General features: G+C 44.9%; 2 protein-coding genes across 2 annotated transcripts; both read right to left on the minus strand.

Annotated features, from left to right (window-relative positions):
- Positions 1 to 4,858: 4,858 nt before the first annotated feature.
- LOC106605394 (guanine nucleotide-binding protein-like 1) lies at positions 4,859 to 13,207 on the minus strand. The gene is made up of 12 exons (XM_014200977.3): positions 12,823 to 13,207; positions 11,761 to 11,914; positions 10,953 to 11,089; positions 10,525 to 10,676; positions 10,115 to 10,186; positions 9,337 to 9,529; positions 9,085 to 9,189; positions 8,589 to 8,771; positions 8,221 to 8,399; positions 7,634 to 7,835; positions 7,294 to 7,434; positions 4,859 to 6,734 (listed from the first exon to the last, which is right to left on the minus strand). The coding sequence occupies exons 1-12, from the start codon at positions 12,893 to 12,895 to the stop codon at positions 6,469 to 6,471; spliced, it is 1,857 nt and encodes a 618-aa protein (XP_014056452.1). The 5' UTR covers positions 12,896 to 13,207; the 3' UTR covers positions 4,859 to 6,468.
- Positions 13,208 to 13,565: 358 nt separating this feature from the next.
- On the minus strand, positions 13,566 to 19,972 carry LOC106605395 (uncharacterized). Its single transcript, XM_045718549.2, is given in 12 exon segments — positions 13,566 to 14,943; positions 15,108 to 15,266; positions 15,402 to 15,480; positions 16,079 to 16,152; positions 16,154 to 16,247; positions 16,690 to 16,914; positions 17,811 to 17,887; positions 18,103 to 18,269; positions 18,385 to 18,504; positions 18,606 to 18,804; positions 18,930 to 18,994; positions 19,757 to 19,972. Coding segments are annotated over 11 exon segments (1,659 nt in total). The 5' UTR covers positions 18,990 to 18,994; positions 19,757 to 19,972; the 3' UTR covers positions 13,566 to 14,538.
- Positions 19,973 to 20,210: the final 238 nt, after the last annotated feature.

Genomic DNA, 20,210 nt, shown 5'->3' on the forward strand with positions numbered 1-20,210 from the left:
AAAAGCAGGAGCTGAGAACAAAAACGCTGGTTGACTTGACAAACAAGACGAACTGGCAATGAACAAACAGAAAACGCAGGTATAAATTCAAAATGGATAATGGTGAAGATGGATGAGACATGGGTGGGGTGGAGACAGGTGAAACATGTCAGGGTGTGACAGTACTTCATCATGACTGTTGTTTTTTCCTCACAGAGGAACTGGGGCTGGGTGTGTGTACCTGGTTATGAGACCCTCCAGGACAATGGAGACTGACTGTTACTGAGCAGCCAAGTTTGTGACACGATATGCTTTCTCTCTCACAGAGGCTGTAAGTCAATAGTAGAGCATAGTAACAGGCTTCATTGCCATGGCCTCTCCTTCATGAAAGAACTGGACACTCCCTGTAGACCTCCACCATATTGCTTCCCCTTACTTTGTGTTTTCAGATTAGTAAAAGTGAAGAAGAGAAGATGAGTAGAGGACACCCATCTATAAGATTCAGCATTACATTATAGCACAGTCTAGTCTAAAGTGGCTTTCTTTCCTCGTCTCCTCCCCTTCATCTCAAGTTCTCTAAGTTATTTTCTGGGAGTGCTCTGTCCCTTAGCAAACCATATCCAGAGACCATAAGAAATGTTTTGCACCAGCCTGGTGGGTATGATCGATTGCTATTTTTACTCACAGATCGAGCTTTCGCAGAATGTTTCAGGGGGAAAAGAAACACAAGACAGGAATAACATCAACCAGAACAGCAGTGACGATGGGCCCAACCCAGTAGACCCAGTGGTAAGGTGGCTTCCTAGTCTTCTCTCATCTCCCCGGGTGCTCTGTTTGGGCCTAGTGTGTTGCCCTAGTTAAAACAAGCCTGAGACAGGGAGATCAGGACACCCAATCTGCCGGCTGAGGCTGCCCTGACCCCCACAATGACGCACCACTCGGAAGCAGGCTGGAGACAACCGCCTGGTATTAAATCATTTAAGGGAGGAATTTGTGTGTGTGTGTGTGTGTGTGTGTGTGTGAGTGTCTGTGAGTAAATACAGCATTACAGTCTGAGAAAATACAGTATGTGTGTGTCTGTGAGAAAGTAGAGGGTGAGTGTGCGCCTCTGTGTGTGTACAACTGTATGTGTGTATTTGTGAGAGAGAAAGATACTCAATAGTCCATGACACACCTGTGTAAAGGTAAAACCAGTCATGTGTGTGATATCATGTAGCACATACTGCACATACATACTATTAACACCACCAATGAGAACCCTGTGCACAATAGGCCAGCAGAACCTGCCCAGTAACAACTCCAGACATCAATGGTGCTGCAAGGCTTGAAAGCCCTCTAGTGACCATACAGGTGTACATGCCAGCTGGGTATTTTGGTTCCACAGTTGGTGTTGTGGAAATCTTGTTCACAAGATGCTTCCTCCCAATGCTAGCCTGGGGAACAAGTAAGTGCTGTAGTAATGAGGTTAACTCTGGGTGTTGAGTTTGGGCTTATGGGGTCCTCTCTATTCTGTTTCCCCAGTAAGTAGCCATAATAAGGGCCCATTATAACACCTGTACTCTCAGCTTCCAACGTGTGTGTGTGTGTCCACTCAGGGGACAGTGTCTACCAGGCTTAACGGCGTTTCTGTAATTTGTTCATTTTCCGCCTCTCATACGAAACCTATTCATTACCATCTGGTCTCACACACATTAGGCATTTGGCTAGTTGAGGGGGCACACGGAGATGGAGTTTGTGCCAGGGTAGGAAGTGTGCATGTGTGTGTCTATGTCTGTAATTGTTTGTGTGTGTGTCAGGATAGGAAGGGGAAGGGGGTTAAGGCACTGATTACATCATGAGAAAAGAGTTCCACAGTGAGCTTCCCTGAAAAGCTGAACTCTAACTCAAACCACATGGGCATTACTGGCGCGACCAACACATACTGCTGGCAGTAAGTTCTTTTGACACACCAGAATTTAATTAACAGTTTTTATATTTATGGTGTCATGCACTAGTAAATCTCAAGGCTGCTTTCTATGTGACGGTATAATTGCTACCATACAGGTTGTAGTTCCCTGGTAATCAGGCGGTGAATAGTTTGGGGTGTCGATCAGAAACCATTCCAGATCATCTGTGGTATTAACCCACTGGAGGGATGGAAATGAATAGTGATGAAATAGATAACCAATGCACTCAGATACACACACACTGTATAGTGCACTACTATATAGGGAATAGGGTGCCATTTGGGATGCAGTCACTGCCAAGAGAGACGGTATGGACGTCTATGATGAAAGTGTGGATGATGATTCAGAAGATGACTGTCTGCTTCAACATGATAGCCTACATAGGGTTCCCCAACAGCAGTCAAACTTGGGGGTGGCTTATTTGGGGGTGACTTATTTGGCCACCCAAGTTTTCTGAGTATTATTATTTTTATCGTTGAACATAAAGGATTGTAAAAACACCAGGAAATCAGCTCCAAGTGCAAAACATTTTTGGGAGTCTGTTCCCCAGTATTCCCACGCATAATAAAGAGATACACGTGTGATCATGTACAAATAAATGTAAGCAAGGTTTGAAATGATGTTTTAGTCAAATATACACTACCGTTCAAAAGTTTGGGGTAGCTTAGAAATGTTCTTGTTTTTGAAAGAAAAGCATTTTTTTTGTCCATTAAAATAACATCAAATTGATCAGAAATACAGTGTAGACATTGTTAATGTTGTAAATGACTATTGTAGCTGGAAACAACAGATTTTTTATGGAATATCTACATAGGCGTACAGAGGCCCATTATCAGCAAACATCACTCCTGTGTTCCAATGGCACGTTGTGTTAGCTAATCCAAGTTTATCATTTTAAAAGGCTAATTGATTACTAGAAAACCCTTTTACAATTATGTTAGCACAGCTGAAAACTGTTGTCCTGATTAAAGAAGCAATAAAACTGGCCTTCTTTAGACTAGTTGAGTATCTGGAGCATCAGCATTTGTGGGTTCGATTACAGGCTCAAAATGGCCAGAAACAAAGAACTTTCTTCTAAAACTCGTCAGTCTATTCTTGTTCTGAGAAATGAAGGCTATTCCATGCGAGAAATTGCCAAGAAACTGAAGATCTCATACAATGCTGTGTACTACTCCCTTCACAGAACAGCGCAAACTGGCTCTAACCAGAATAGAAAGAGGAGTGGGAGGTCCCGGTGCACAACTGAGCAAGAGGACAAGTACATTAGAGTGTCTAGTTTGAGAAACAGACGCCTCACAAGTCCTCAACTGGCAGCTTCATTAAATAGTACCCGCAAAACAACAGTCTCAACAATGAAGAGGTGACTCCGGGATGCTGGCCTTCTAGGCGGAGTTCCTCTGGCCAGTGTCTGTGTTCTTTTGCCCAAGTGTATCTTTTATTTTATTGGCCAGTCTAAGCTATGGCTTTTTCTTTGCAACTCTGCCTAGAAGGCCAGCATCTCGGAGTCGCCTCTTCACTGTTGACGTTGATGGTGTAATATCATGGTACACTAATACACTACATAGCCAAAAGTATGTGGACACCTGCTTGTCAAACATCTTATACCAATATCATGGGCATTAATATGGAGTTGGTCTCCCCTTTGCTGCTATAAAAGCCTCCACTCTTCTGGGAAGGCTTTCTACTAGATTTGGGAACCTTGCTGCGGGGACTTGCTTCCATTTAGCCACAAGATCATTAGTGAGATTGGGCACTGATGTTGGGCGATTAGGCCTGGCTCGCAGTCGCCATTCCAATTCATCCCAAAGGTGTTCGATTGAGTTGAGGTCAGGGCTCTTTGCAGGCCAGTCAAGTTCTTCCACACCGATCTCGACAATCCATTTCTGTTTGGACCTCGCTTTGTGCACAGGGGCATTGTTATGCTGAACAGGAAAGGGCCTTCCCCAAACTGTTGCCACAAAGTTGGAAGCACAGAATCGTCTAGAATGTCATTGTATACTGTAGCATTAAGATTGATCATTAAATCAGCCCCAGACCATTATTCCTCCTCCATCAAACTTTACAGTTGGCACTATGCATTGGGGCAGGTAGCGTTCTCCTGGCATCTGCCAAACCCAGATTTGTCTGTCGAACTTCCAGATGGTGAAGCGTGATTCATCACTCCAGAGATCGCGTTTCCACTGCTCCAGAGTCCAATGTGAGCAAGCTTTACACCACTCCAGCCGACGCTTGCCATTACGCATGGTAATCTTAGGCTTGTGTGCGGCTGCTCGGCCATGGACACCCATTTCATGAAGCTCCTGATGAACAGTTATTGTGCAGAGGCAGTTTGGAACTCGGTAGTGAGTGTTGCTACCGAGGACAGATGATTTTTACGCGCTACACGCTTCAGCACTCTGCGGTCCCATTCAGTGAGCTTGTGGCCCACCACTTCGCGGCTGAGCCGTTGTTGCTCCTAGAGGTTTCCACTTCATAATAACAGCACTTACAGTTGACCAGGGCAGCTCTAGCAGAGCAGAAGTTTTACGAGCTGACTTGTTGAAAAGGTGGTATCCTAGTGTACTTATTTTGTGTGCCAGTATCTTAAATGGGCAATCTGAGATTCAAACAAAGCATCCCGCCACTTTTTTGATTGACAGCTGAGGGATGGGGTAAAACAATTGAAATAAGCTCATTAGGCATTTATACATATTTATGAAGAATCAATGACTATAAATAATTTATTTAAAAGTCAAAAAATGTATATATCAATCCCAAATTGCCGCTTATAGGATTGCTAAAGTAAATCCTGTGTGAAGAAAGAGCCTGTCGTTAAAAGACAGACAGACCTCGTTCCATGGATTATCTTTATTGCAGAGAGCAGTCCAGTTCGTTGTCATTTGAGCATACCAGGAATGAAATAAAGAATGCAGCAAATACACAATCCAAAACACTCGAGTACAAGTCTGTTTTAATCATTCAAACAAAGAGCATTAACACATCTATCTCCATATCGGAAACCAGAGTGGTGTGTATTAGGGACAGGAGTTTTTCCTGGTCACGTGGGTAGGAAAAACTCTGCTGGGTCCCTAGTTGTTGCTTAGACACACTACCGCCCGGAGTTTTTCCTGATCAGTCACACAGACAGGAAAAACCTATGGCCCTAGTGTGTATATTTATTGGTGTGCCATTGGTATAGACCAGAACAGTGCATGTTGTTACATGGTAACACAGCACTGTGCAGTAGTGTTCCCTCAGAGTGACATGTAATACAGTAGGACAGGAACAATGAGGTACAACAGTAGGCAACAGCACACTATAATCCAGCCCTGACAGATTGTAACATTAGAACAGAGCCATAGAGCGATAGAGATGGAAGTTTGACCAATATTAATGTTGTTCCATTTTTCCAGTATTTAGACTCTCGTTCTAAATTCTAGCTACTCAGCTGGTTTGCGTAGCTGGTATAATGTAGGATCAATAACAGGACCGTTATTGTATTGGTCAAAATTGGCTGCTATGGAACCATGTGATACCATCTCAGAACATCAGAGTGCTTTTTGGTTGAAACCGCAGTGGCCAAACTCTATCTTTATCAAGTCAGTCAGTCAGCTTTGAATGATACAGTGCTGCACGTGAGTGGCTGCACCAGGATTGACAAACACTGCCCCTAGTGGACCCTAAAATAGAACACTGAATTGGGTAGAATCATATAAATGGGTTTGACAATGATTATTACCACTGAAAGCAGCATGGAATGCTGAATTCCACATCCACCCATCCCGACTCTACCGAAGTACTATCATACTGTTGTACACAGTGAAATCAACCAGGATTAGACAGTGATGTCATAAATCTGCACTGGCAGCCAAATGGAAGTCCCATGTGGATGACATCATCATCACTGTCTAATCCCCATTTAGACTGTGACCTTCAACATGAGGTGGAATCCATAACCCTGTCTGTTCAAGCCATTACATTTCTAGGGTCTAATGACCTTTGGCATCTCAGCTGTGAGGGCACTTATCAATTAACAGATTGAAAACCAATCAATGATTAATACACCACAATGCCCCTACCAGCTTTAAGGGAAATAATAAAAGTAAAATCCTACATTCAGGAAAATGATAAAAACAAAACAAACCAAACGTAATCCTACAATAGTTTAGACAGGCAGCCCAATTCTGATCTTTCCTTCACTAATTGGCCTTTTGACCAATCAGCTGTGATAAAGATTGGATGTGAAAAGATAGGATGTGATTAGTCAAAAGAACAATTCGTGGAAAAAAGATTCAAATTGGGCTACCTGTCTAAACGCAGTCTAAGTACAGCTGCATGGGTGTACAAGCAGAGCAGAGGCACAGCATGGAGAAATGAAAATGTTTTATACAATATCAGAGTGCTTTTAGTAACCTCTGGGAGAGGGAAGGGGCGAGGAGAGAATAGAGGAAAGAAGAGTCAGAATGTAAAAGGAATGCAAGTCAAGGGAAAAAAAATGGAATGAAGGTGCAGTGAGTGGAGGGAGAGATCAAGCACTTTGTTTTTTTAATTCATTCTTTCTCTCTCACTCACACTCGTTTTCCCGGAGGACATCGAACATGTTGACTGTGAGGCTGGTTGGCCCCTTCCTCTCTTTCACTGCTGGGTGTCCAAACCCTTCATCTTCATCATCACCATCCTCATCATCATCATCAGCATCCCTATCCCTCTCCTCCTCCGGCTCAGAGCTGGACTCCCCCTCCTCCTCCTCATCCCTCTCTCCTGCCCCCTCTTCCTTCCGTCCCTGTAGAGCGATGATCTCTGCCAGGTCTGGGTGGGACTCCCACTGCTCTGTATAGCGCAAATCCATTGGTTGAATAATTAATCAATAAATCAAGCAATCAAATAAACACTTTTCTTCATGTTTTTTTGTACAAAGCCCCAGTCAACAGTTTAAAGGACGGAAACCAGATCAACATGAACATCAGCCGTGCACAATAGATCACCTGCTGGGATTTGACCTTCCCTTGCGTGCCCACTGTTCACGACCGACATTCGTGTCAGTCTATCTTCCCTTTTAAATATGAGTCTCTGTTGTCTGTACAGTAGTGATATGCCTGATGCCTCACTGGTTGTCATGACCTGTGTACTGACCTCTCTGATCGTTGTATGACCTGTGTACTGACCTCTCTGATCGTTGTATGACCTGTGTACTGACATCTCTGATCGTTGTATGACCTGTGTACTGACCTCTCTGATCGTTGTATGACCTGTGTACTGACCTCTCTGATCGTTGTATGACCTGTGTACTGACATCTCTGATCGTTGTATGACCTGTGTACTGACCTCTCTGATCGTTGTATGACCTGTGTACTGACCTCTCTGATCGTTGTATGACCTGTGTACTGACCTCTCTGATCGTTGTATGCAGGTGGTCTGAGGCACAGACACAGCCTACCGTCGACGGCCAGCCGCAGCAGACTGTTAGCTGCCCGATACACGTCGTTACGAGCTGCCTTCGCTGTCTTATAACCCCTCCTCTCTGCCCAGGCTGTGAGACAGACAAGGAGAAAGAGAGAGAACGAGAAAGAGGGGTAGGGAGATAATCATTTTTTTGTTTTATTGTATTATAATTTCAACTGTTCCTGAGAATTTCCCAAATGTCTCCCTGACATCCAGACAAGAGAGTGTGTTTCAACAGTTTAGAACCAGACCAGAGGTTCTAGAGCCAGACTGGAGGTGGTCCTTACCCTCACACACGTCCCAGGCTGTCCAGCTGTGCTCGGGCCCCTGCTCCCTCTCCTTCTCCCCCCCCTTGGGTGCATGCTGTGGGCCCTCCACGCTGGGGTGCCGGAGCTTGAGCACCGACAGGAAGGGGGTCCGCTCACACAGATAACCTACAGAACTGTAGGGCTCCTGCAGCTGAGACACTGGGTAGATACCAGCTAGGATCTAGGGAGAAAGGGGCAGATAAGAGGAGGGAGGGTGAGATGGAGGAAGAGGCGTAGATACAAAAGAATGGAGGAAAAGTGTTTAGATATAGTAAAGCATGATTAGAAGGAAAGAAATTTAGAAAAAAAAGGTTGAAAAGGGTTGATGGGTAATGATTCTCTCCGTAGTAGTTGAGACTTAAAAGTGGTACGGATTATGATTCTACTCCAAAGACAGCCTTCAAATGGCCAGAGGGAAAATCAGTTATTCTTCTATTCTCCAAGACATTTCCTCCACAGGCTGTCACCAAAAAGTGATTTGACCTGGGATTCTGAGGGAATGAGAGGACATAGTACACACACAAACATACACACTTACACCCTACTCACTCCCTCCTCTCAGTTACCTGTAGTTGTTTGTTGACTAGTGAAGGGAAGACCAGTCCAGGGCAGTCACACAGTTTGACAGTGGGTGTGAGGTAGTAGGTCTGGAAGTATTTGGTGTGGCCGGGGGTTCGAGACACACTCACCACCTTCCTACCTACCAGACTGTTCAATACTGATGACTTCCCCACGTTAGGGAAGCCTAGGGAGGGAGAGAGACACGTATATTCATATTCCCTTTGTAGTAGACATTTCTGAATGCCAGAGGAGGTTGGTGGGGGAACAAAGCCTTGAGGTACACAAGCATAACTTCATTTATCAAGTTACTAATCAGTGACGACAGATTACTGATTGGGAAGTAGGAAAGCAAGCTTCCAACATGGCCGCTCACCTATACAGCCCAGCGTGAGCACGCCATCTTTATACAGCTCCTGGGAGGGGCTGCTCATCTCCATGGCAACATCACTCTGGTGCTCCACTAGCACAGAGTCCACCCCCTCCTCTGACTGCTCCCCCTCTGATCCCATAGCAACCGCATCTCTCTGGATCTTCTTCTCCCAGCTCGACAAGTCCACTGCAGGGGGGGGGGGGGGGGGGGGGGTTAACAATGGTGAACACTCCCAATCATTCTGTACACTTCTGGGAAAAAGTGGAGAATTGAGAAGCAGTACTTGTCTTTAGCCTATTTTAAGACGACTTCCATTCAGTGTTGGTTCTATGATATACCCTTACAACCCTGCACCCACACACTAATCCTTCATTCAACAGTAATTAGCTATGCTATGGAAAGTACCTGGCCAAAGCATTAAGTCATTACAGACTTACATGTTTAGCAATACATGTGTGAAATAGGTACTATGCCACCCAGGTGGTTGGGTCCCTTTCACCTTTTCCTGCTGTGATTTCCTGACACGCCTTCAGGATGTGGGTGGGGCCCCCAGCATGTCCCCACCCACATGTACCCTTTTTTCTCATCCTCTTCTTCTGAAGCACTAGAGTCACAGAGACAGATACAGACAGTGCAATAGGTTATCCTGGTGATCAAGTACACAGTTCAACAGCTCCAATCAGCTCTCATCATTGTCCCTCGCCCTGTGTATCCCTTTCGCTTCAGCACAACCACCCTCACTCCCACCCACCTGTGCTGTATGGCTGGCCGGGGTGTGATGTGAAGCAGACACAGTGGAGGTGGGGGAACTGTGTCTGGAGGTAGTGTGTCCAGGCCAGCACCAGGGGAGGGGGACACAGGTCAGCTTTGTTCAGCACCACCACCACCTGCTTCTGCAGCTCCCCAGTGATGTAGTGGTACAGCGCTGGGGGAAACTGCAGCACCTACATGGGAGGGGGACACCAGGAACAGATTCATTAAGACACGCATGCTCGGTCTGGCAAACGACTTACAGACTGAGTACCAAATGGCAACCTATTCCCTATATAGTGCGCTACTTTTGACCAGGGCCCATAGCAACATAGTCATGAACATAGTCAAGTTATACATGGTACTGACCACCTATAACTTACCCTGTCTGTGGCTCCACCTGGTGGACACTCTATGTATGCATTTCACCATATGGTTCAAAGCATAATGAAACCATCATTTGTATTTATTATATTTAACCTTTATTTAACTAGGCAAGTCAGTTAAGAACAAATTCTTATTTACGATGACGGCCTACCGGGGAACAGTGGGTTAACTGCCTTGTTCAGGGGCAGAACGACAGATTTTTAACTTGCCAGCTCGGGGATTCAATCCAACAACCTTTCGGTTACTGGCCCAATGCTCTAACCACTAGGCTACCTGCCATCATAGTGACTATTAATTACATTATCATGGTGACAGTAGTAAGTTGATAGTGATACTATGGTACATGACTAGTAGCAGATAATGACGGTAGGAGTTTAAAAGAGATTACCCACCGGGTGCCTGATGTCCACGATGAGCAGGATCACATCGGACATCTCCAACACTCTCCACAACTGTCTCCACGTCTGACAGAAAGAGAGGGGGAGAGATAGAGAGGGGGGAGAGAAAGAGAGAGTGGGAGAAAGGAAGGGTATAAAGAGTAAAGTTATATGAAGAGTATTTAGGTTTCACCTACCCTAGGTTTTGCTCAGTGTCAGAGAAAGAGGTGGTTTTTCAAGGAGTCATTCAAGTTTATAGAATATTGTAGAATTAATAGCTCTTTGTTTATCCATCAAAATGGACCTTTCTGCTGACACAATACAGCCCCCCCGTAACTAGCCGGTCACTAACCTCAAGGCTACCACCGCCCTGAAGAGCATTTATAAAGGGTGTATAAAGGGTTCTGAATATATTGTTTCCTCACCTCCAGGTTGTGCTCAAAATGGCTGAGGGATCCAGGTGGGTTTCTGGAGTGCAGGTCATTCAGATATTCCCGGTATGACTTCTCTTCTTTCTTCAGCAGCTCCTCACGATTCATCCCATAGTTCCACGGAGGTCGCCGCGGAAACTCAAGACCTGAGATTGGAGGTCAGTGGCACAGATACGTCAAGCAGTGACACAAAGTGAAAAGACCATGTCCCACTAGAGCGGGTCTTTATTTAACAGCATTGAGAGGCTCAGGGTACAGGTTACGTACCAAATCACACCCTATAGTGTACTACTTCGACCAGAGCACATATAGCTTAGGTCAAAATGAGTGTACTAAATAAGGATAGGGTGCCATTTGAGACAGAACCTTTATTTAACAGCATTAAGAGATTGTTGTGAGGCTCAGGGTCAAGGAGCTCTGACCTTTCTCTGTGGGGTAGATGTCGTTGATGTCAACCTCCAGGTCTTTGTCTAACATCTGGTCCAGAACCTTCTCTCTGGCAAGCTTCTTCCTCCTCTCCACCTCCTCTCTGCTCTCCTTCTCAAAGTGCAGACGGAACCTGAATGGACAGAGAGATGAGTATAGCTGTGTGTAGAGGGGGGAATTGGGCAGGGTGAGTGTGTGAAGGACACAAACCCATTTGTGTGCAGAGTCATGAACATCAGGTGTGTGACATGGTTGTTTGTTCTGACAACAGCAGTTTCTGTAATTTACCATTGACCTCTGTCGGAAAGTTGTTTGCTCATGGTTCAGGATTCCTACAGTAACGTGTTCTCATTTTTTTACTTAGTCTCTTTCGGCCTCTTACTTTTAATATGTACAGACCCAGACATTGCTCTAATTAATATTTTTCCATTAACCCTTCAGTTTGTTCCAGGGAATTCCCACTGTTCCAGCCATCAGTTCATAGAGCAATCATGACATGTTTTCCCAAAAGGTATTGTTGATGATATCTGACAAAACAGAAACCCACTCAGCTGGGTAGAGCCTTATGAGCCTAGCTATCAGTGGTCACCAATCCTGGTCCATACAGTCTGCAGGCTTCTGTTCAAGCCCAGCAATAACAATACACCTGTCTTTGTGTTTGGTTTCATTGCATTTGATGTAGTATTACCTTTGCTTTGGTCCAGGGTGTTACGTGTGGCTTGCTCAGCGTCTGCATCAGTAAGCCGCATGTAATCCCCTGGACCAGAGCTAAATATTACCTATGCTAATGTATTGGTAACTCACCTATTGGGGTCGTATCTGCCCTCCCTGATGCCAGGCTGCTGGTTTATCCTCCTGACATCTGTGGTTTCACTATCTGAGGTGTCCGACTGCCTCTCCCTGTCCATCCCCCGCTCCACGCTGGCATTACGGCTGCTGGGCCCTGAGCCTGGCTCACCTGAGGAGGAGAGGTCATCATAGTCAGAGGCTTACATTGAACCCTTCCCAAATGGCACCCTATTCCCTATATAGTGCACAACTTTTTGTTGGACACAATATATAGGTGATAGGGTGCTATTTGGGACACAAACATACAGTGGACAGAATGAAAACTACCCTCTATGTCAGCACTTGGTACCAAACAAAGACCACATTCCACAACGTTCTACTTTAGAATCGAGTGTACATGCATTTACATACAATATATGCTATCTACATTACATAACACATAGCCATCTATACATGTGGTAATCGTCTCAATACTAACCCTACGTAATAAATTGACAGTGGGCGTTTTCATAATAAATCTATTTTCATTGCTAGCTGTAGTGTAGGTATGTGATCTCCAACACCTTTTGTTATTCCCTCAATTTGAGAAAGCTAGCTTTCCTACATAATTTGATAGCGAGTCTGCGCAGTAGAGTTTACACAAAGTGAAAACAATACCAGTGTAGTACAGTGATGCTGATTTCTGTGCATCAATACTTTTCCACCAATGGCAATGAATGACGCCAGCAATACAATTTGAGCGATAAGGTCACACACATAGCTAGCTCTATAACGTCGTCACCGCCTTAGCTAGCAAGCAAGGTACTAGCTAGCAAGCAAGGTAGTTAACGTTTGCTAGAAAGACCCAAATACACAAGGCACACATGTTATGGCAAAATAATGACGTCCCTATTCTTTATTTGTAGCTAATTCGTCCAAAATATATAGGGTAACATGACAGTGTTATTGTTCCTGAAAGCAGAGCTAACTAGCCAAGTTACTCAACTCTCCTCGTACAAGTTAGTAAAATGAAAAGCTATGCTAGCTAATGTTAGCATTTTCGGCACGCACACTTTCTGTCATTGCAGCTCACGTTACCTCTCTTTCTTTCCCGTTTCACTTGCATCTGTTTCTTCTTCTGTTTGGTGCTGAACGGCTTTTTCCGAGGCATGATTGAATGAAAAATTACAGTTTCGTAGTGTGGGTTTGTGTTAGCTAAGGCAGAAATACAGTAACGTCGTTATTTACTATCGTGAAGTTTCTCGACTCCTACACTTTACCCATCCGACGCCATCCGGCACTGCAGAAAATTTTGACTAAGTTACAAAAACATTCAATGGTAATACATGTCATTACACATGTTTATATTTACTTATTTTTTAAACAATGTAAATGTCATGCTTTGAATCATTGTCTGACAAGACATGGCAAGTTAATATGGATAGAAAAAAAATATTTAAAGAATGGTACAGTCCACACAGTAAACCGCCGATTCCACTATCATTGCTCACGCTAATGTTGTGATGCAGGTCTTATTTGCATGGCACATCACACTACAGCAGGTCAATGAATCAAGCTTTTACAAGATAGGCAATCAACACTGCCAACTTTGCAAGTCCCCACATGCATTGGGGCAGATTTACATATACAGCTTTACATATACAGCTGTCATATTCAAATGTGACATTCAGTGTCATTCAAACTAACACCTCTGACGCTACAATAAATTAAATGGCATCATGCATAGCCTGCTTGGAAGGGGTGAGGTGATGCTATCTTCAAAGTTAACCTTTATCATTACTGCAAGTGCACAATGTGTTACAGGGATAGAGAAAGGCAAATTGTTGGACTTCAGTGAGGTTTATTGTTTGATAAGGGTAAACAAACTATTTTCATATGTATCAGTCTATTTGTAAAGGCTCATACACTTTAGCATAACAGTAGTGGAAGTAGTCAGAATATATTTGGATAACAATGATATTCTTAGGTTACAAATAAATAAATATGAGGATTACATACAACATGTACCAGCTGATCACATTCACTTCCCAGTTCTTAAAGGGTCATGTGAGGTAAACAGGGCTCTATGATTGGCTTGTGGACTGAGGCTAAATATCAAAGTGTTATATAGTATGGATTATACATTTATTTTTAAACACGCACACATATACACTGGTATGTATATCAATATATACTTTTGCAGGCCTTTTTTCTTTCCAGAAACGGAAAACAGATCCTACTTCCCTTTTTTTCCCAGTAAAAAAGATTTGTGAGCAAATTTTACAAGGTAGATTACAGTAACCATCATGACAATGATGTAATCAAAACCTGATAGTATCTGTGAGAAAGTAGAAAAATTTACCTTAACAGTTATCTGTCAGTTTCAGTTATACACTTCACGACGTGACCATAATCAAAGTTGTGTATGTAGGGAGGAGTAGGAGGATAAAAAAAAGAAAGAAAATTCTCTCTTCTTCACTCATTGTTCTGTCATTTTTGTCTCTTCCTCACCATTGCAGTGACGGACAGAGAAACACTCCTTTACCAACGGTATACACTAGCCATCCATTATAAAAGAGTAGTACAAAAACATAGGCATAATGAAATAAAAGTGATAAACGAGTACAAAAAAAACTACAAAGTCCTCTATTTCCAGACTTCATCTCTGTCCGAACATCTCTTAACTTCCTCTTCCATTACCCACCTTTCAGGCACAGTCACATCTTCCTATGTCCCCTCTGTATTGCTTTTATCCAGTCTGTCCATAGGCCTCCTCCAGTTTCTCTCAGTCTCTACCACCCCTCCCTCCTACCCCTATGAGTTTAGGTGCTCCACCTGAATGGTGGAGGTAGCCACGGTGAGACAGAGGTCCTTGTGGGTCGCTAGGTCCGCCACGCTGACTGTTTTGAACTGGATGTCCCCTGCAGCGACTGTCTTATACTGGTGCAGGTCAAAGGGGCAGGATGTCGTCTCTGCCTGAGAGTAGCTACCCTGGTTTTGCCCCTGGTTCTGTCCTTGTCCATGACCTCCACCTTGTCCTCCGGCTCGGTCTGCCCCACTATCGGTGACCTCTCCTCGGCCTTGGCCATGAGAACCTCCCTGGTTCTGGGTATGGCTTTGGTTCTGTTGGTTCTGCTGAGAGTGCTGTGCAGCAGCCACCGCCGCTGCAGTGAGCGGGTCTGAGTTGTGTTTCTGCATGTGTTTCACCAGGTACGTCTCCTGAGAATAGAATACAGAGGGTTAGAGCGAGAGTTGACAAGTGTGCACAAACACACATTATGCACGGACATGCACACTGTCTGAAGCCTGTGAAAATGTCTGTTGAAAGTTAAAGGTCTGCGACTACTACATGCCGGGTGCCTTAAAAGTGGTGTTTCTCTTACAGAGGTGTATGTGCGGTTGCAGAGGCCACAGGAGTAGAGCTTGGCGTGTTTGACCGTGTGAGTGGACAGGTGGACTTCCAGACTGGCCGCGTCCGTGTAACCACGGTTACAGTTGGTGCACTTGAAGGGTTTGTCCTTGTTGTGCTGCCGTCTGTGGGACTGGAACAGAACAGAACAGGACCGTTCAGGACTCATCTTCAAATGGGTATTTGTAAGGCTGTAACTACTAAGGGTCAGTGTTACTGAGCTTTCACCACTGGGAATAAAAAACAAAGAAAAAGGGATAGTAGTCACCTGTAGGTTGGAGAGTTGTGTGAAGGATTTCTCACAGCCCGGATGAACACACTTATAAGGCCTGTCTCCTGTGTGGATCCTGCAGAAACATGGAAAACACAACCAGTAAGAAGAAGAAAAGAGGGGAGAAATGTAAATGGACCCACCATATTCTCCTTTCAGCTATCCTGTGATCCACACCATTACAGATGAAGGAGATGGAGAGGAAGCCACTGTAGACTATCGAGATGCCGCCCCCCCAGAGAAATAGTCTATCGAGATGCCCCCCACAGAGAAAAGACTATTGAAATGCCCCCCCCCCCCCCCCCCCCCCCCCACAGAGAAAAGACTATTGAAATGCCCCCCCCCACAGAGAAAAGACTATTGAAATGCTCCCCCCCCCCACAGAGAAGACTATTGAAATGCCCCCCCCCCCCACAGAGAAAAGACTATTGAAATGCCCCCCCCCCCCCCCCACAGAGAAAAGACTATTGAAATGCCCCCCCCCCCCCCCCACAGAGAAAAGACTATTGAAATGCCCCCCCCCCCCCACAGAGAAAAGACTATTGAGATGCCCGCCCCCCCCCCCCCCCCACAGAGAAAAGACTATTGAGATGCCCCCCCCCCCCCCCACAGAGAAAAGACTATTGAGATGCCCCCGCAGAGAAAGGGGCAGATATGTAGGACATCACCCTCACCTGTTGTGCTGCTGTAGATGACTGAGCTGTCTAAAGGACTTCTGACAGAAAGAGCAGGTGTACGGTTTCACCCCCTGTGTGGATGCGGATGTGCTGGGCCAGATAGCTGGAGTTGGCAAAGGACTTAGTGCAGTGGGGACACTTGTGGGGCTTGGACTCTGTGTGGTTTCTGGAAGCAAGAAGAGAAGATAGAGGGAGGAGGGGAGGACAGTGTTGCTTTTCTTTAAACCTTGATTGATGGGGGGGGGGGGGGGGGGGCAATCACACTTAAACACCCTCTATTACTCAGTGCCTGACTTCTAAAAAATCACAACGTTTCTCTGACCCAAATTATTTTCAAACGTATCGTGTGTAAGTGTGTGTGTGCACGCGCAAGGGAGAAGCAGCAGTGAAGAAGTAAGGACACCAAACAGACAGACTGAAGAGACAAAGAGGGACTTGAAGTAGAGATCACACACAATCATGCTCACACACACACGGCCTGCGTCTTGCCTTTTCACAGACATCTCCACACACACAGTGCTAGCAGCCAATAGAGGGGAGGGGAGAGGGGCAGGCTAGGTAAAGCCTGTAGGGTAGAGCAGGTCAGGTGGAGCTGCTGTGAGCAGTACCGTGTGTGCTGCTGTAAGTGACTGAGCTGTCTAAAGGACTTCTGGCAGTAGGAGCAGGTGTAGGGCTTGGCCCCGCTGTGGATGCGGATGTGCTGGGCCAGGTAGCTGGAGTTGGCGAATGACTTGGAGCAGTGGGGACACTTGTGGGGCTTGGCCTCTGTGTGAGACTTGGAGTGGATCTGCATGTCTGACTTACTGAAGAAGGTCACTGCACACATCCGGCACCTACGGGACAGAGACAGACACACAGACCAGGGAGGGGGAGAAAGAGGGGAAGGCGAGCGGGAGAATGGGAAGACAAGAGGTAGGGATGAAGGAAATGAGGGCAGGAGCAGGTGAAACAGAGAGATGAAAATACAAAAAGCAAGGACAAAGAGACATGAGAGATGCGCAAGGGAGAGGAAGAATGCAAAAAAGAGGGGTGAAACATGAGACAGCAAGTGGGGAAAACAAAGGGAGAGAGCAAGAGGAAAAAGACAACAGGATAGAAAGATAAAAACAAGGGAGCAGATGAAATGAACGAGGGATGTGAAAAAAAGAAGACAAGAGACAGGGAGGGGGAAGAGATAAAGAGGGTGAAATCAGTGAAAACAGCAGGAAAAATAGCAGATTCTGCTGAAGCAAGAAAGAGAAAGACAAACAGAGATAGCTTGAAAAGTAGGGAAACATTGTATGAAGGAGAGATAGAAAGAAAGAAAGAAAAGAGGACAGAAGTAGGCAAAGGAGTGCGTGTCCAAAGTGTGCAGGGATGCGCGTGTGTGTGTGTGGGGGGGGGGGGGCGGATGCATGAGGGAGGCAGAGAATGTGTGTGTCCATGCTGCAAAGAAAACACACATTGTGTTTCAGAGTGCAAGTACAAACACATAGTGAAATACTTAAGCGGGTGTGTGCGCTGCCACAGCATGCAGTGGAGTCGTTTGTGTGTGAGAGAGAAAGAGAGAAATGCCCGTGCCCAGCAGCACCTAGTGTTCATCCACAGCCTGTCTAACCTCTCTGCCCTGACTATCATCTACAACATACAGACATACGGGTGTGCAAGCATTCCACAGCTTCACATTCCTATGGGGATGCACAGCACAGCAGGTGCTTTTTGGCCCTTCTGTGACGCCGTAGGTCCGTACCTGTAGGTCTTGTTGCAGTCTTTCCCGCTGTGGTTCTCGTCTTCGTTGGCGAGGTCGTACGGGTCAGTTGTATAATGCTGCGAAGACATAACCACCTATCAAATGTCACAAACATTAGAATCACGTTCATCATATTAAAAAGGCATACTGTTGTAAAAGTCTACATGAGCTTTTTTGTTGTTGCTTAGTCTAGAAATCAATAGCCTGAGCTTAGTCTGGAAATGTCTGGAAGTATTTTAGTGGGAATAGCTTTATTTTGGTTACTCTGGAGTTACTATGGTAACTGCCTCACCTGCCCTCCCGACGCCAAGTGCGCCAGAATCAACGCCTCATTTCCGGCGGAGAGGGTGTGGCCACCAGCAGGCCCCGCCCTCCCTAGTGTCGACTTCTTCTTCCTGCCTCGCTTCGAGGGTGTCGGCATGACGACCACCTGGGGGGTTCCATCTTCCTGTTTCTTATCTAAGTGAAAAATGTGTGTGAGACTCTGACAGTATGTGAGTGAAGTGTGTATTTTTCAGTGTTAGGATAATGGAGGGTGGAGACAATCGTGTGTGTGTGAGTGAGTGTGTGTTACCTGGAGCGTGCAGTGTAGAGACGATCATGGTGGTGGTGGGATGTCCAGAGACGAAGGACTGAGAGGAGGAGGCAGGAGAGACCAGCTGCGTGCCTTGAGGGGTTGTGATGACCAAACCCGCTGCAGAGAGAGGAGAATAAAAATATAATACAAAACAGACAGATGGGAAAAATACAATGCAAAAGTGTGATCAATTCTACACTAACATTTGACACACACACCTGCTGTCATGATACCAGTGGAAGGTACAGGCACCACAGTGATGTTCTGGGTGTGAGGGGGGTGTAGGTGACCCCCTTGGCCCTGCCCCTCTCCCTCCTGCTTGGGGACAGTGAGGACGGTAGTCTGGTAATGAGAGGAGGGGAACAAAGTGTTCTTCTCCTGGTCCTTCAGTTGTTTCAGGAACATGGCGTTTTCAATCTGACAGAGAGAAAGAAATCCTTGTTAAAAAATTCAAAATTCCAAAAAGAGTAATTGCTATAATCCGAAGGTGTCACTTGCAATATACTTTAACATTTTAAACGGAAATGTTTCATTAAACGTACCTGTCCTTGTACAGGCACAGGGGACCAGAAATACTGAGAGTTAAAATGGGAATCCTCCATAATTTCTGCAATGGAAGAGTAACACCGCCATATCACCACTAGGCCAAACAGTTAATCACTCATCAATTGAAATAAAATTGGCTACGGTACATTGTTGCACATCCGACTGACACCTTTGGGCGACAATAAATCTTAAATCATTTAAATGTCACTTCACATACATTAGCTAGCTAATGAAACAATAATGTTAGCTATGTTGGTACTTTATTTGGTTAAATAGCTGAAATATTTGGACATATATTACAATAATTATGCTACGGGTTAGACAATAATATGACTTGCTAAAGGCTAACTAGGTAATTTAGTTGCCTACTGTAAAGGTGCATTGTTGTGGTTGCATGGGAAGGAGGACCCGTGCTAGCTCGCTATTACATGGGTTTTCCCCTTCAAAGTAATTAATTTGGTGATGGGTGGTGATACAATGTAGCTAGCAATAATTCGAACACAGATAAGATGTCTAGATTGCTATTTGTTAGCTGTAAGTGCATTTCAATGCCTTGCTAGGCGTTTACAGTTAGCTAGAAGTTCTAATAAAATCACGAGAGGAATGTTATCTGACTCTCGCACTCTTCGATGCCTGTGAAAATAGAAAAAGCAAAGCACAAAAAAAATCGAGGATAAAAAAAAACTGAAGCGGTAAGAGAATTAAAAAAAAAAACTCTCGCACAGACTTCCGGCTGTCCAGACAGAGAAGAGACTCGTCGGGTACAAGTCGCTCAAATTGGAAGATAAATGATATGATTATGAAGACAAATAAGAGTATTTACCTGTGCTGACAGAGCTTGCTTGCTTCCTTCCCGGAATTCCCGTAGACCGGTACAATTCAGAAACTCTGTTCAATCTTTTAGATTTGACAAATTCACTGAGTTTTTTTCTCTTCTTTTTTTCTATTTTTTTTTCTTTCTTATGGAGTCGCTTGTCTGCGCTGCACTTCCTTCGAAGAAGGTCGATTAAACTCTGTGAAGAAACAAAGCTCTCTGAGTGTGTGGTGATGTCATTTCCGTCTAATTTTGGAAGCTTCAAATTGGTACTATCGATGTGCTATTAAATATATAAAACGTAAATTAATACAATGTTCTCCTTCTGCGTATTTTACTGTAATGCAATAAACATGAAAAAAATACGTTTTAATGTCCCACAATAAATCTAATCTAGTGAGATCTCTGAAGCCCAGAGTACAGAAACAATCAGTCCACATGGTGTCGCCAAAGGTTTTTATAA

This window comes from Salmo salar, chromosome 05 (genome assembly GCF_965601325.2).
Source record: "Salmo salar chromosome 05, fSalSal1, whole genome shotgun sequence".
NCBI classification, from domain to species: Eukaryota; Metazoa; Chordata; class Actinopteri; order Salmoniformes; family Salmonidae; genus Salmo; species Salmo salar.

Bases quoted from the DNA above. Each gene is read 5' to 3' on its own strand.
- LOC106605394 (XM_014200977.3), bottom strand. From the start codon at position 12,895: ATGCCTCGGAAAAAGCCGTTCAGCACCAAACAGAAGAAGAAACAGATG. The intron at 10,677-10,952 runs GTCAGAGCTCCT...CTCCAATCTCAG, and splicing joins CATCTACCCCACAGAGAAAG to GTCTTGAGTTTCCGCGGCGA. The intron at 9,530-10,114 runs GTGGGTAATCTC...CCTCCCATGTAG, and splicing joins TCGTGGACATCAGGCACCCG to GTGCTGCAGTTTCCCCCAGC.